We start from the raw sequence: 17,858 nt of genomic DNA on the forward strand, positions 1-17,858 counted from the left end.
GTTTAATTTTTGTAACATTTTTTTTTAATATTCTGTTTAATTTCTGAGATTCCGAGGTTAATTTGGTTGCCTTTTGAGTGCTGCACAACAATGTCATTGACTTGGAAGACAGGTTGGAGCCTATCAATTTGGAAAAGAAGATTAGGTCGAATAGAGATCAGAATGGCTTGATTCCATCCACCTCACCATATAAATTAATCATTATCAATGTTTAGTACTCTCTATCACTATTATAAGTAAAAAATCTTCTCCTTTTTAAATAAAACATTTTTTAAATTTATTAAATAATTGAGGAATCTTGGATATAATATAGATAAGATATATCAGATATCTCTGAAGTATGGGTACTTGTAAAATGATGAAGTACCTGTATCGGATATGGGTACGGTATTCGTGGTACTTAATTTTTGCTCATTATTGTTTGTGAATGAAATTTGTGGTTTTCTCATACACATTAATATGACAATATAATGTTATTTGTATGTTTGCGTTTCTTTGTTGTTGTAACCAACTCTAAATTTCGACTTCTTAAACTTCTAATGTACTCCCTCCGTCCCTAATTATAGGGTCCTTTTGAAAAAATAACGGGAATTAAGAAAGTGAATATTTGTATTAAATATGTTTGTAATTAGTATTGTTTTTACAATTTTATCCTTTAAGAGAGAGATGATTTATGTTTTCAACATGTTATTTATTGTTGATTGAAGAAAAAGATGTATAATTAATAGGGGCATGTATGTAAAGAAATAATTAATGTAGTTGGAAATAGCAAAGGGGTCTTATAAAAAAAGACAAAAAAAATTCTCAAAATGGTCTTATAATTAGGGACGGAGGGAGTAATTTTTTTGTTGGGAATTGAAGAATTTAACTCTTTCATGTTATTTTCTAAAACAAAATTTATGATTTTATTGACGTACCCATACCTTACTTTTTTTTAAATTGACGTATTCTCGTACCGTGTATCGTACTCGTACCTATGCAACATAATGAATCTGATTTATAACAATAGTGATAATGTATCTAATCTAAACGTAAACAATTTTTTTTATTCGTTAAATAATTGATGCATCCGATTTATAATATAAATCAAATACAAAATACATTAATAATCCAAAAAATCAGTTTTTTTTTTTTGTTTATATTTGAAAGGGAAAGAAGGAGTATGATAATATAGAAATAGAGAAAGTGGATTACAACAAGAAAGGGGTTGGTCTTGTGGTCTTTGACACTTCATTGGATACAGCATCTACAATTTGTTGTGTGGGGTACCCCACAAGCAGCTTTTTGTCTATTATTTTAATATTACACACTCCTTTTTACTCTTAACACCCCCATCAACCAAGCAATGTTCTTTTGTAGTAGTACATAAATATTTTCATCAAGAGGGTCTTCTCTTTTTCCTTTCATTGCTTTGACAGTAATGATTTCCTTTCTGTTAAGGGTACCAATGTTGTGGAATCTTAGGATGAGGTTGTTGTTTTGAATGTACAAAAGTAGCAATTATAGCACAAAACAAAATCATGAATGCACGAGTGTTTTCATCATTGATGTGTTTTTAGAAGATAGTACAATAGAAATATTTTTTACTCTTTATTAACCCTTTTCTTTTTCACTCTTCATTCTCTCATATTGTCTTTGGTTTTTGTGTTTGTTTGTTTTTCTTTTTTGTTGTGTGTTTTTTTCTCAATGTCTCAACAAAGACAACCTCATATGGTGAGTGGTAACAATAATCAAGACCAATATAATGACACAACATTTACCAAATTATTTGTTGGAGGGTTAGCTTGGGAAACTCAAAGGGAAACAATGAGAATGTATTTTGAACAATTTGGAGAGATCTTAGAAGCTGTTGTTATCACTGATAAGTATACTGGAAGATCTAAAGGTTATGGTTTTGTAAGTCCATTTTTCTTTTCCTTATATTTATTTTACTATGCTTCTCACATTTGTGCATAGTTTATATTTACTTATATACAAGCTTGTCAAAATCAGGATTTTGCTTCCGGTCGAAAGAGAAGAGCAAAATCCTGAATTTTAGGATTTAAGTCAGGTTTTTGACAACAAATGTTTACATATTCCATTTGTGGTTATATACTAATTATATGATCTTAGAGGATGATTTTGCAAATTTTTTTTGTTTTTATAGGTGACATTTAAGGATCCAGAAGCAGCTATAAGAGCATGTCAAAATCCATCTCCAGTTATTGATGGAAGAAGAGCAAATTGCAATATTGCTTCTCTTGGTGCTAACAAGAATCGATCACTAACTCTTCACCATGGTTTTAATCTTTCTACCATTCTCTTTTATTTCTTTCTTTTTTTTTACTTGTTTTACTATGATCAAATTTATAGTAAAATTTCCATTTTCTTATTTAAAAAAAATGTATATTGTGTTCTTAATTTATTAGCAGCAATATTTATTTGATTCATCCTAGGCTAAAAGCTACCACCTTTTTTTTTTTTATTAAAGAAACTACCACCTTTTATGATTATTATTTATTTGTTGAAAAAAAAATTATTATATGTTTTATAAGATTTTAAAAGAAAAATTGAAATGTTGCAGGAAGGTTTAGGCCTCCACATGGAGTGGTACCATCAGTTCCTTATCATGGTTCTTCATCCACAGTTTTCCATCAACCCACTAGACAGTACACATTTCCTTATTCAGCATATGGGTAACTTTTATGTTATGAAATTTTTAATGTTTAGCTAGTTATTTTTTATGAACATTTGTATATTCTTTGTCTGTCCTTTTCTTTGATGTCAATTCTATGATATTTATCTGACAGATATTCTGGATATTCACAAGACACATTGTATCCTGCGGTAAGTGTTGATGTAATAAATTCCACATGTTTGGATTAATAGTGAAATCGGCAGAATCACAATGACATTGTAATTGTAGACACCTCTAAATGTATATTTGTCAAAATCACGTTGATTCATCGTAATTATGTAAATTTGACTGCCAATCCAAACATGTATGTGATTAATTCGATAAAAACTACATTTTAAAGAATCGGCTAAATCACTGCGGCGTGGTCATTTCGTAGTGATTCCAAACATACAATTAGTACTAGAAGTAAGTACATAAAGTATATATTTTGATGCATTATTATTTATTGTTGTATACTCTTTTGTGTAAACTATTGCAGAACTATTACAATGTCTATGGAGTTCAACAATATTCACCTTACTACCCAGCTGTTGGAGCTTCTGGGGCAATGGGTTTGGTCCAAAATATGTACCCTTACTATGGTCAATATGCACAAAATATCCATGGTCATGGTTTTGGAGTTCAATACCCACAAATGACACAAATTCCAGTTTTGCCTCAGCATTATGGGTCACAAGGAATATTGACAATTCCTTCTTCAGTTACAATCCCAACCATTAGTGCTGGTAATAAGTCTAATACATGATCATATTAGTTTTAAATTTTTTATAATGTCTCTTCATTGTTGAGCAATTCTATTTCAAATTGGAGTTAGAATCACTAATTAATTTAGTATCAAAAACTAGGTATAGAAAGTTTGATCACAAAATTTCAAAATGATTCATTCAGTAAAAAGCGAAAGAATAGTATTTCAAAAACGATTCCTAAAATGAATTCATCAATCATATTAGTCCCGTCTAGAAAAAAAATACGTGAAAACTAAATGGACCGACCTGAAAGGACTAATGTGATCAAGAATTTTCAATTTTAAAGATTGTTTTGAAATTTCATTAATATAAAATATCAATTTATGTGAACTCTATAACTTGAGAGATTAAAGTAGTGATTTAATTATTTTAAATTTGTATTGAAGACTAAATTGTAACAATTTTCAGCAACAGTAACTGCAACCACTACTACAATAGCAGCACCTGTGGCAGTAACAAGGGTTGGTACTTCACAAGCCTCTGGAACAGATACTGAACAACAACATTCTACATCTTGATCATGGTTGTCTTACAAATTACAAGGCTAACCAACATTCTCAATTCATCATGAAAAAAAAAAATCACCATCATCATCATGATCATCATAAGGGTTTTTATTTTAGGAAAATAGGTTTTTTTTTTTTTTAAAATAGATGTAGGGAAGATCATATTCATTCATGTATTCAGCATAGGGTAGAATCTAATTATTTAAACTTTGGATTCTACCTTCTAGAGTAATTCAACTATTGATTATGTCTTGGGTGTTGGAAGCATCCAATGACATAATGGTCCTTTGTTTATATTTTAGTACATAGGGTTAAAAAGATTGATTTTATATCTTTGAACCCTTTATTGGTTGGTCAATTAGAAAGTAAAAGTTGAGCTTCGGTAGCTCAATAGGTTTATATGTATTTTATTTTTCATGTCATTCATGATTTTAATATTATTTTTTCTTCTTCTAAAGATAGGATTAATTGAAAAGAAAATATTAAGGTCTATTTGTTTGTTTCTTTTTTCACACATGTAATGATGGTTTTTACAATTCACCTTTCCCTATCACTTTACATTATTTTTAAATTTTGAATAGGAGTAATAGATAAAGTTAATTCTTTTTGAATCAATTGATTATCTTTTACTATGTGTACAACTTCAAACGTATTTGGAATCCAAGGGAAATATCATGTGTGATGTCAATGACTGTTAGTACCTTTTGATTACTTTTTTAAGCTAAGTAGTATTAATAAGTGGATAAGGTGATTGGAATGATTTTGTTGACCAATTTGATTTGGTAGGTGAAACTATTTGTTTGGATATAATGTGATGTTGTTGAAATTACTCTTATTTATGATAATGGGCCTCATTGTCATTGATGCTTCTGTCTAGCATTTCTTTGAATTTTGCTTTTCATCCAGCACATTTCGCTCGCGTCCTGAATGTTTTTTAAATATAATCGTGCGTGAGTTAAGCCACGCAGCGTGCCTTAACTCACGCACCTCACAACCTTTGCGTGACTTAAGTCACACACCACTGAACCTCTGCGCGAGTTAACTTGCGCAAGTTGGCCGGTGGTAAAAACTACAGCACAAACGTTTCTTGGATGGTAGTCAATGGTTTTGATTGGTTTTTACATGTTTTTCTTAAGTTTTTCACATGTTTTTGGACCTCATTAAGTGCTATCTACCTTATACCACCTATAAAAACCCTCACATACTTCCTCTTTTCCTCACATTTTCTCCTCCCACTCTCTCCCCCTTTTTCTCTTCTTCTTCTTTGTTTCTCTAGTCTCTAGGGTCTTTATACCCCTTTAGGTAAATACCGATGGCTTTTGGGGAAAGTAGTGGTCCGTTAGGTTGGGGAAAAGGACATCATCCCTTGAGGTAAAATTAGGTTTGCTTCCTTTTACTCCCAAAATCTTTTTACCGTGGGTAAAAAGAATCATCATGGGGGTATAAAAGGAATCAAATTTAAATTTAACTCAAGGGGTCTTGATGTCGTTTTCCCCAACAGGACGGATCACTACTTTGCCCAAGAGCTATTCGGAATTTTAGAAATTAGGGTTCATGGTTCCCCAATCTAATTCTCTTTTTTATAATTTAATTCATTTTTTAATAATTATACAATTAGTTTTATTATGTATACAATTAATTATTTCAATTAATGACATGAAAAATTAATAAGTTAACACATACATGCCACATCATTAATGAGAGTGACAAATCACCAACATTGATAGGGGACTAAAAAAACCCAAAGATTGTAAAATAGGTAGGGGTATAAGCGGTTCGGATAAAACCGATGAAATCGAAAGTCCAAACCGAAAATGTATCCGACCTTGCCTTGATAGGTTCAAAACCGAACCAATCTAAACCGATCTTGTTTGGTTTGGTTCTCGGTTTTTCATTTTGAGATCTAAGAAACCGATGAACCGAGTTGATGCTAACCCCACTTCCCATTTTACTATTATTATCCCTCCTCACACACACTTATGATTAGGCTCAAAATTAAAGCTCAAGATAAAATACTACTTAATTCATTCACTTTCTCCCATTATCATCTCATCTCATCACTCAGACTCTATTTCATTTCTACTAAAAGTTTTCTTTTACATGTTTAGGAAACAACAATCTACGTTTTCTCTCTTATTCTCCAACTATCTTCTTTTTTACTCTTAAAAATTGCTTTTTTGACTTCAAGAAGTTCTTAATAACACGTAGAAATAACCAAAAACACTTCAGCGGTAGTTAAATATTGCATGCTTATAACTAGAAAACTGATGATAGTTAACTACCGCTGAGTTTTTAGTCATTTCCATGTGTTTCTAGGAAACAATGAATGTCAAAAAAAGCAAGCTTCTTTACTCTTCTTTCCTTCTTCATTGTTGTCCAATCCTTTTTGTTTTGGACTGGGCCTTCGTCCACAAAGATAGCCCAACAAGCATAAAGCCCAACGATCCATGAGGCATACAAAGGGGAGGTGTACCGTGTACGAGAAGCTTTGTGCGGCTTACCGCACATAAGCATTCTTTAAGGCAATCTCTACCGTTGAAGCCCTCACTGACGGTTTTCGAATATTGCACTGCAAATCACGAAGACGGTTATCGACCTCTCCGCCTTGTGTCACACCCAAAACACAATTCATTCACCACTTTTTAGCACAAAATCCACTTTTATTAACTTGAGCGTCGGAGAGCTAACCTACTTGGATGTACCTTTCTCTCTCCGCCGTAGAAAGCTTACTCTCCTCCAGATCGAAAGATCGTCTCCATCCACCGCATCGAAGCCTCTTCTACCAGAGAACCACCATCAACTATTCTCTGTTTTACACTGAACAAAACATTTTTTTACATTCTTCTTCACCAAAATTCTTTCTTTCCCTTGTGGATCTTGATCTTATTTTCTTAAAGGTTTGGAAAGATACATAAATTTTTGCTAGATCTTTTATTATGTCCGAACTTGTTCAATATTGAACCTTAAAAACATGACTTTTTTTTAAGACCACCCTTTTCTTTCTAACAAAAAGAAAAGACTTCCCTGGTCTTTTCCCCTTCTTCTCTTTGTAATTTTATACTTCAACAAAATAACATTACAAACTAGAGCTTGTTCAAACACATTACAAACTAGAGTTTTGTTATTTGCAACATATGGTAGAACACGATATTAAGAAGCTTTAAATTGTATATATCGATCGTATAAATATGCATTGTCGGTCCTCTATGTTTTTATGTTCATGAATCATATTATCAATTTTTTGTTGGAAGTCAATCAGTTTTGTTTACAAAACACAGTGTTGATCAAATTAAAAAGGGTTAAGCCTTTTTTTTTTTTTTTTTGGTAACAGCAAGGGGTTAAATCTTGAAGCATGTAAATCTTCAGATAAACATTCTATGAAAATAATATTTCAATAACCAAATGAAAACGTAATTTAAATTACATAAAATAAAATAAAAAACTCTTGTTTTTTCACATTCGATGGACACACCTACGTAAGATTCCACATGCTCTCTCCATCTTAAGTGAGCTTATTTGAAGCACGGTCAGAAACTAAATACTCCCTCTGATCATATTTATTAGCAAAAAATAATTTTTTAAGTACATTCAATAAATAATATATCTAGGCACATTTATAAGTCAGATACATTAATCATATAAAGTACCTAAAAAATTGAATTTTGCTTATAAATATGACTGGAGGGAGTACATGTGTATCTTCCTGTTGTGATTTGAAAGTTCATTTACTACATTGAAATGAATAGAGCTAGGCAAAATAGAATGAGTTGAACCGAACGGAATGAACATTCTATTGTTTCGGTATCAAACCTTGATCATGGGATCAATCTAGTAATGTTGACATTTTTATCAATTGAGCTAAGAATTGTGGATTACATTTCATTTCTTACTCTATTTATATATGTATTTTACAATTTCATAAGGGAAAATTACATTGACCTCCCCTGAGGTCTCTTTAAATGACAAAGACTTCCCCTCTAATTTAAAAATAGACACAAACCTCCCCTAAATTCTTTTAAAATAGATGGACACCACGCTTCACAACTAACTCTGTTTATTGTTCCGTTTAAAATAACCCCATTACTTTTCTATTGATGATGAGTGATAGCAATCTTCCTCCACAAAACCATTGAATATTCCTGCTATTGTTGAAAGCTTTTCAAATCCTTCTCTTTTTCATTATTTCAATTGAAGAATGAGCCCCATAAAAAACGTGGATACACCGGTGAAACAGATACCTTATGGTGTGTGAGTTTTATTTCCATGGTGAGGTGAAACAGAGACTTGGAATCAAAGTGTTTCGGAAAAAAAATTGATTGTAACATTTAAATTTTAATAATAGCAGAAGTAGTGAATAAATAACTAAAGTAGCTAGCAACTATATCAAAGTGGAGTTTGTCAATCTAAACCCAAAATCGGTTTTAATCGAAACATATCATACATTTCTGCAACTTCTTCCATCTTCATCTTACCTTCCATCTTCCACTTCTCACCTGATGGGAGAAGGACTGTTGGTACACCTTGAGTGAGGGATGGAGAGAGGAGAGTTGCGGCACAGTGAGGAGGTAGGAGGAGCCGTTGGCGACGTTTCTATATCTTTTTAACAGAAGGTGGATCACTCTAACGGCAGGGGAGGTTATTGTCTATTGAGAAAATAGAGGGGGTGTAAGTAACATATACACAAAGATTTGGGGAGGTGAGTGTATTTTCCCCATTTCATAATAATAGTGTTTTCTTTATACAAACGAAATCTCAACTCCACAAAAAGATGAATTATTTATGAAAATCTACATTATTTTCGGGCGAAATAATTATTGGTCAGAATTTACTTAACGAAAGTTATTGAGTGAAACGAACTCAGAATATCAGTGTCCTTTTCTCCACTAGAGGGTTACACCAACAAAAATGATGAAAGGTCAAATTTTATATCTTTTCAAAAAACGTTCGATCGAAAATTAACTATGGATAAATCTTTCAAAGCAAGTTTTTTTTTTCAAAGAAAACAAATGTTTTTTTTTTTTTTTGTGTGAAATAGTTAAGTAGTTAGAAGTTTACCTTTTTAAAATGAATAAGTGAGATGTCCGGAGTTCGAACCTTGACTCATACATATATTATGAAATTTCCTTATCAATTGAGCTAAGTTCAAAATTACACAACAAGCAAGTGTTCTTTTTATTTTGGTCAAGGGCAAGCAAGTGTTCTATCTCCAACATATGCTATCAAATGGCAATATATATATATAAGTTTCCCATTAAAAAATGATGAAAACTTTTGTTAATGTTTTATTGCAAGGTTACAACTCAATTGCAAGGTTATCTCAATCACCATATCAAGCTCTTCCTTGCAACCAAAGTCAGAGAAATATATTTATTATCTTTGAAAATGTTGCAAAAGAAAAGGCTCTATGTTTTTTGTAATTGCTAGTGAACTTTAAGCCCGATCTAGCTGGCAATGTGCCAAGTAATAAGCCGGATGTGTTTAGTATTTATGGGGGGTAAAAATGAGTAAATATATATATAGGGCATTTTAAATGAGATGACTTTTTAAATGAGAGGGTGAGAGGATCAAATATTGACCATTAGATTTAAGTGTACGGTGCAGATGGGAAAATGTATGATTTTAGAAACTGCACATGATTTCTTTTTCCATGTGCTTCCTATCTTCCTAACTCCTCCTTCGTCGTTCTCTTCTCCCTGTCAACGCAATAACAACTCATGCTCCATGACTCTTCCATGTACTTTCTCTCAAGAATCTGGGCTAATCAACATAAAACTAATACCTTGCAAAATTATTATGGTTTGTGTGGTATCTCAATCTATATCAATCAAAAGTCCCCTGTCTGTTCAATTCTAGATCTGGTAAGTAAAACTCGGGAACTAGAACCTAGAAGGCTGAGGTCTTTCTAATCAAGTGGAAATAATCAGTGGATCAAATAACAAATTTTTCTTCTTTTTGGTGCATTGTCCCTTTCAAATTTAACTTCTCCATTATTCTGTGCAAGGCTATTTTGCTATTTTCAAATTTAACTTTCTCTCATTTGTTTTAAACAACTTATATTTTAACTATGAAACTCAACAAGCTTTGATTTTCGCCATAGTTACTCTAATGATGAATTAATTTGGGATAAAATGAAATATTTCAGAATAAAAGATAAATTGGAAGATTCGTACAAGTAGATTCGTTGGATTCTATGGTGAATCAATTGCCTCTAAATATATGGTTGGGTGATTCATATGGAAAGAGGGATGAAATTTCAAAGAATTGGAGGAAGCACCATGGGATACGATGGAGGGAGAGAAAGCAGAAAAAGATAAGCATGGAAAAGACTATGTAACCATAACTGTTTGATTAGATCTAAGGGTTGAGATTTAACCCTCTCATAATAAAGAGTCATCTCATTTGATATGGCATATATATATATATATATATACACGTTTCATCCCCATAGGTTAAACAACTAACTCCTATAATTTAAGCGGCTGCTTGATCCTTACGTATCTCTTGGCCATAAGGTCTAAATATTCGGACGCTTACTCACTCCTTATGTTTCGCCCACGTATGATAAGAACTTGTCCTCTAAGTAGCGTGACCTCGTGGTTCGGGTCACGTGTTCCTTCACTCTCTAATGGGAGCCTTTACATTGTTGGATGTCTGGGCTGATCCATCTATTCAATCCATAGTCTCCTAAAAACAAGACTTGTAAGGGTGAAGTTCTTAACAATGAATCATGTTGTGTACCGAGCCACTGATCCAATCCAAGACTCTCAAACAGAAAACTTGTATAGATAAAGTGTTTGAATATTGAATCATGATGTGGGTTGAGTGACCCATCCAATCGACAACTCTTTAATCATGAGGCCTATAAGGGTCTAATGCTTGAACATTGAAGTTTGATCTGGGTCGAGCGACTTATTCGGTTCAAAATTCCCCAAACTCGAGGCTTCTAAGGATAAAATACTTGACTGTTTCTTTTTCTATCCTATAAGTTTGTCACGCATCCTATACAATTTGAATTTTAAAATTCGGACTGCATAAAAACTCCATAAAACCTCCAAAAACACGTTGAAATATTTCAGATTTTTAAATCTGAATAGGACGTGCAAGAAGCTTATGAAAAGTATTGACCAAAATACTTTGATCTTTCTATCGTGGACATGATTTGAATGGACAGCATATCTCGTATTTCCTATTGGGATGCTTTCATTTCTTTTGGAAACTAATTTGTCCTACCTTAAATAAGTGCTTGACATGTGACTCCATTGCACACTTGAAAATCAATGGAAAATTTTAATTCTTCCTCTCCACTTCTATGTGGTAAAAGGACAAGCAACCCGCATATAAAAGCAAGTAATATAAGTGAAGTCCCAAGAGAATCTAGGACAGTTTGACCAGTCTTTGGGTGAGTACATCATGAGTAGTTGAACCTCTTGAAGTAGTAGAAGTGGTCACCATTAGTTGAGTAATATATTTATTTATAGAAGAAAAATGATATTTATATTATACAACCATTTTGTGATAATTTTTAGACAAATTTATCTCTTATATTCACATTATATTATTACTCTCTCTTATCCTTTTTTTCTCTCCATTGTTTCTGACCAATAAGAAGGGAGAAAAAGAAGGTTGTTATGAAAGTTGTTCCAAATAGTTGTTCCAATATCATTGCTATTTATACAATAATAATAATAATAATAATAATAATAACATCTGCGTTGATTGATGTGCCGTCAGCTACTGCTGGAAAAGATGCAAAGGCCACATGATCTTGCTTGTTTATATGATAAGAGGTCCACCATGGTCCATCACCCACCTTATATGTCTCGACCTTCTCACAGCACGTGATGCCATGAGAGAATTGTTCAACTTGATTTTACTTTGATTTGATTAAATAATAACACAAAGTTTTGGATGAGATGTTACAATACATGTATCTTCAATTTAGTTAGTAATATTGAGTTTAATTCAATATAATATGAAGGATGCAAGGGCATAAAATACCTTTTAAACAAAGTTTTGCTGTCATGTTATCTTAGGAGAAGTAATTTTGCGGAAGACACGTTAGAATACTAAACAAGGAAACTGATGTTGTTAATTAGTTTACATGAGAGGATGCGTTTGTTATGCTAAAAAATAAGAGATAAGATTGGATAATTCTAGTTGTATTGTGTTTGTTTGTAAAACCGTTTCCGTGACATAACAAATTGGGAGATAATGAATAAGACAAAAACTGAAAATATTGTCCACCACAATACAATATTTTGTTTTAAGTAAAAGTTGTCTAAAATACGAAATGAGTAGTGATATTTGAACAACTATTTGATACAATTTTTGTGACATTTTTTTTTCTTCTCTTTTTATTGGTTAAAAATAATGGAGAGAGAAAAACGAAGAGTTAGAATAAGAGTATAATGTAAGGATGAGAGAGAAAGTTGTCAAAAAGTGGTTGTACAAATATCATTTCTCATACAAAAGTAATCTTTTGTCCATCAAACATTGTATAAGACACCATTATTCAATACTATAAATATTAGATCATAATATGAAAATGCCAACCACATTTTGCATTCAACTTACACTTCAATACTTTCATAATATGAGACTTTTTTGTTTGAAAATTCGGTATCCGATCCAAGAACCGACTAATTCAAGGGACCAATTCCACTGTCCACATGCGGGGGTTCCGTTTAAAGTCAGAGTAAGCTTTGTATGGACTTAGTCCACCAAAATTGGCATTAGAGGGAATCAAACTTAAAACCTTTGGAGGAGCAAACTCCAAGATCTCAAACCAACCACTAATAAGTTTTTGATAATATGAGACTCTAACACAACTTTAATTGATCTTTCCCACTTATAATTGTAGATGGCTAATTTGCTTCCGCTTAATCCAACTCTAGTTGGTTGATGAATGTCTATGTTTGGTTCTATTCATGTATAAAATTGTTTAATGGTTAATGTATTTAAATTCTTTATTTAAGAATAACAAAGAAGGACATTTGTACCAAAAAAGAAATAATTGCTTTTTGTGATTCCATTATGAAAAAAGCCACTTTTGGTTTCTCTCTAGACCACCCTCAAGTAGCTTTGCATCTTTCCCTAGTTTCAGCCTCGTGGGCATCGTTCTCTCACACACATCCATTTCTTAGTTTATTTTAAGGTTATGCTAATATGTGTTTTTAAAGCATAAATTAAAAGAGTTAAAAATATTAAAAAGTAAATTTTGTATTAAAAAGTAAAATTTAATTTTTCTTAAAATGTTAGATATACGATTTTTATATATAATTTATGTTTGGTTCTACAACGATAAAAATATATATACGGTATATTTATTGAATTATATGTAAAATGATTTGTGTTTAAATATATTAATATAAAAATGAGTTGAACTTTAAATAAGTTATCATTTCTTCTTATTTTATATTTTCTCCATCCCTTTCTATAAAAATATTTTACAACAATCACAGGTATTAAGGAAAGTGGTTGGAGTAATAAATTTGTCACAAACATATGTTAATATTATCAAATTAACTTTATATTTTAGAGTAGTGATATTTGTACAACTCTTTTGTACAACATTTATGACAACTTTATTTCTCTCTCTTTTGATTTGTCAAAAATAATAGAGAGGGAAAAAGGAAAAGAGAGAATAAAAACATAATGTGAGTATGAGAGAGAAAATTGTCAAAAAGTTGTTAGAAAATGGTTATACAAATATCATTTCTCTATATTTTAAGGTATATTGATCATATTAATAAGGAATGTATTTGAAGAAAAAAAGTAATAAATACATCTAAAAATTTGTAGATAGTCTTATATCCAATAACAAAACTATCTTCCCTCCACAAAAAAAACATTAACAAAACTATCTTATATAGTAAATAATATCACACGCATCCATTGATTCAACATTCAATTATTATTCATATTCATTATTCATAACATTAAAAGCCTAAGGTATACCTTCTGACACTCCCACTGCTGTCCACTTTCATGCCACAAAAATCCATAAGCTTTGCACAATTAGATTCATTTACATAATAAAATTTTGGATTTTAATATTCTATGCTACCCCCTCCTCTCACTCACAAACACAGCCTGTCTCTGACTACCATTATATTGAATCATAAATCAATTTGTATACAAACTTTGAAACCTTGTAGTACTCAACATAATCTTAAACCATGATTTTAATTCAATATTTTATAGTAGTACATTGGTCAAAATAATTTATTAATTATCACAAAGAAACAAACAGTAAGGTGAATGAATAATTATATATTCATTTTTAGATATTAATTTCACTGCAAGAATGATTCATTTATTTGCACAAATGAGGACAATTTACCTGTAACATTGTTGAATGTGTACTATGATAAAAATAACAAAGATTGAACCAAAGATCCACAAGTGTTTCTTTTTGCTTTCCTTGTTTTTCTCCTTCTCTTCTTTAAAGACATTACCACCCAACCAAGTTAAACCTTTCTGTCTTCAACACTGCAAAATTTTCAAGGCTTTTTCTAAGAACATTTTTTACTAGTACTTATTATTTTTTTGTGTTGTAAATGTTGCTAAGTTTTACATGGGGAAGAAAGGTAGTAGTTCATGGTTAACTGCTGTGAAAAGAGCATTCAGATCTCCAACAAAAGATAGTGAAAAAAGAAGTGGTAGAAGAAGAGAAGATTGTGATCAAGAAGAAGATGAAGAAAAGGTACTTAAAAAAATTCTGTTAATTTTTCATTTTTGTTTATAGTTTTAGTGACCCTTTTGTTTCTACTTTGTAATTCATGGAAATGAAGCATTGAAAGAATGAAAACAACGTAAATAAAATATTTCTTATTTTTGTAGAAGAGAGAAAAAAGAAGGTGGATTTTTAGGAAACCAGTGAATCATGAAACAGTGAATAATACTCAACAAAGTACACCAACAAAATTGAAGCATGATGTGGTTACTGCTACAAGTGTGGCTTCAAGGACAGATCAGGATGAGAAACATGCTCTTGCTGTGGCTATGGCTACAGCTGAGGCAGCAAGAGCTACTGCTCAAGCTGCTGTGGAAGTTGCAAGGTTGACTAAGAGTTCAAATCATGCTAGGGAGCATTATGCAGCTGTTGTGATTCAAACTTCTTTTAGAGGTTATTTGGTGAGTTCACATAACAGATCTAATTGCATGTTTGGAATTAATGTGAGTTTGACGAAATCACGGTGTGACTGTAATTTTGTTGAAGCTCTTGCATGTTTAGAATCACTTTATGTTTGACAATATCATGGTGTCACTTTCTTGCAAAATCAGGACGAGTCACTGTGATTCTGCCAATTGCCACAATGATTTGGATCAGTGGCGAGTTTGGCAGAATCACAATGTTCAACCGTGATTTGACAAAAACTACACTTTGGAGTTTCAACAAAATGACCGTGTCACTGTGATTTCGTCAAACTCACTGATATGAAATTTTCATCAACAAAATGACCCATGTATTAAATTTTCTAACCTTGATAAAAAGTGTGTGTGATATGAAATTGAAAAGTACCTTTTTTTCTCTCTTGATGTGTGTGTGTAAACTTTGAAGGCAAGAAGAGCACTCCGTGCGCTTAAGGGGTTAGTGAAGTTGCAAGCTTTAGTGAGAGGTCACAATGTTAGGAAGCAAGCAAAGATGACACTTAGGTGCATGCAAGCTCTTGTTAGAGTACAAGCAAGAGTTCTTGACCAAAGGATAAGGTCTACTTCACATGAAGGAAGTAGAAAATCAACCTTCAGTGATACTGCTAGTGTTTGGGATTCGCGGTATCTTCAAGACATTTCAGATAGGAAATCACTAGTAAGTTATATGTTGCTTTGATTTGATTAGACCAACATAACTATAATCAAACTTTGTGTACTTTTCTTTTCCATGCTTTTAGAAACAAAAATGTTTGGAAACAAAAGTACTTTTTGGTTAGAAAAGCAAAGGAATAGAACTTTATAGTTATTTTGATGTTCTGTTCATAGGCTTATGTGTTTGAAATTGAATCTTTTGTGTGGTTGTTTTGACAGTCAAGAGAAGGAAGTAGTATTGCAGATGATTGGGATGATCGTCCGCACACAGTTGAAGAAGTTAAGGCCATGTTGCAGCAGAGGAAAGAAGCAGCAATGAAGAGGGAAAAGTCCTTGTCCCAAGCATTTTCACAACAGGTTTTAGTTTCACCCTCTTTTTCGCTTTATTTTCTTGTTCTAAGTCTGCATATTTGGATTGACGGTGAGTTTTCCAAAATCACTGCGGAAAAATCTACATTTTGAGCAACATTACAATACTACCTAGATTTTGTCGAACTCATCGTGATTCCGAACATTTACTCACGAGTGTATGCATGTTTCCACTTTTGGAGGAGTAAAATTGAATCTAGAGCTATAGAATTCATTTTGAATTTTTTGGATCTTCTCAAGGAGAATTGGTTCTAACTTGAAACTAGAATTTGGAGTTTTTGCCTCAACAATTGATATTTGGTATCGAACTTAATATTCAATGTACATTCAACTCACTTTTAGTTATTTCCAATTTTGCACAATCAATTCATTCAAAATCAATTTACCGCATAACCAAACACGAGCAATTTTCTTAGCTAATTGGCTTTGACAAAGTCACAGATTTGGAGAAATGGCAGGACATCATCAATTGGAAATGAAGATGAACTTGAAGAGAGACCAAAATGGCTAGATAGATGGATGGCTACAAAACCGTGGGAGAATAGGGGAAGGGCTTCAACCGATCAAAGAGACTCTATTAAGACTGTGGAAGTCGACACATCTCAACCTTATTCATATCTAGGAGCAAATTACAGAAGATCACATCCAAATTATCAATATAATCCACATCACCAACCACAAAGACATTCCATTGCTTCACCGCTCCATAGATCACACCAAAATGGTTCCGTTCACAACCAATCCACCACTACTCCATCTCCAGCAAAGTCAAGACCTATTCAAGTCCGATCGTCAAGCCCTCGCTGTGTTCGAGAAGATAGAAGCTACCACCATACCTCTCAAACACCAAGCTTGAGGTCTAATTACCATTACAATGGGAACTTGTACCAAAATAGCAGGGGTGGAACAAGTAATGGTAGTACTAATAGTATTGCTTCTACTACTGCTTCAGCTACATTGCCTAATTACATGCAAGCAACCGAGTCTGCGAAGGCTCGAATTCGGTCACAGAGTGCACCAAGGCAAAGGCCATCGACACCAGAGAGGGATAGATCCGGATCAGTAAAGAAAAGGCTTTCTTTCCCTGCTCCTGATCCTTATAATGTAGGAGGAGTTGGTTATGGAAATTATGGACATAGTTTAAGGAGTCCAAGTTTCAAGAGTGTGAATGTAGCAGCATCACATTATGGATTGGAGCAAAATTCCAATTACTCTTCTTGTTGTACTGAGAGTCTTGGTGGCGAGGTTTCGCCTTCTTCAACCGGTGACCTTAGACGATGGTTGAGATGAGACGATTCAACTACACTCAGTTTCAACCGCTCTGCAGCGACTGCAGAGGATTCGGTTACATCTATGACACTTTAGGTTATTTTTCACCATTCACTTATTTTATTTAGGCTTTGTGTGATGTTTATTTTAGTATTAACCCTTTTCACCCAAAAAGAAAAGAAGTTAACATAGGGTGAACCTAAAAATCTGATGTTAGGAGTTGAGAGAAGCAAGTACTATGTTGTTAGGAAGCTGAGAACCATGTATTGTGTTTTGGTTTTATCATTTGTTTGTTAGGATGCCAAGATAAATGTTGGCCATATGTTCTGGCCTACCTCACTTGGGGTGTTGAAACAATTGCCTACACAACAGGTATGTCCTTAAATGGACTGTCTTGTCACAATAACATGTAATATTTTGGAATCTCAATTATGGTCGCCTTTTGTTTGCAATGTAATATTTTAACCTTTGCTTTTGTTTTAA

At 32.7% G+C, this 17,858-nt stretch overlaps 2 protein-coding genes across 2 annotated transcripts; both read left to right on the forward strand.

The window, feature by feature from the left end:
- The first annotated feature begins 1,253 nt into the window (after positions 1–1,253).
- On the forward strand, positions 1,254–4,369 carry LOC25500626 (RNA-binding protein 38). Its single transcript, XM_013589102.3, has 6 exons — positions 1,254–1,896; positions 2,147–2,279; positions 2,564–2,675; positions 2,790–2,826; positions 3,156–3,402; positions 3,832–4,369. Exons 1-6 carry the CDS (start codon positions 1,687–1,689, stop codon positions 3,939–3,941), a joined length of 849 nt encoding a protein of 282 aa, XP_013444556.1. The 5' UTR covers positions 1,254–1,686; the 3' UTR covers positions 3,942–4,369.
- Positions 4,370–13,979: 9,610 nt separating this feature from the next.
- LOC25500627 (protein IQ-DOMAIN 1) lies at positions 13,980–17,858 on the forward strand. The gene is made up of 5 exons (XM_013589104.3): positions 13,980–14,634; positions 14,772–15,065; positions 15,493–15,741; positions 15,957–16,094; positions 16,548–17,858. The coding sequence occupies exons 1-5, from the start codon at positions 14,506–14,508 to the stop codon at positions 17,394–17,396; spliced, it is 1,659 nt and encodes a 552-aa protein (XP_013444558.1). The 5' UTR covers positions 13,980–14,505; the 3' UTR covers positions 17,397–17,858.

Source organism: Medicago truncatula, chromosome 8 (genome assembly GCF_003473485.1).
Source record: "Medicago truncatula cultivar Jemalong A17 chromosome 8, MtrunA17r5.0-ANR, whole genome shotgun sequence".
Classification (NCBI taxonomy): domain Eukaryota; kingdom Viridiplantae; phylum Streptophyta; class Magnoliopsida; order Fabales; family Fabaceae; genus Medicago; species Medicago truncatula.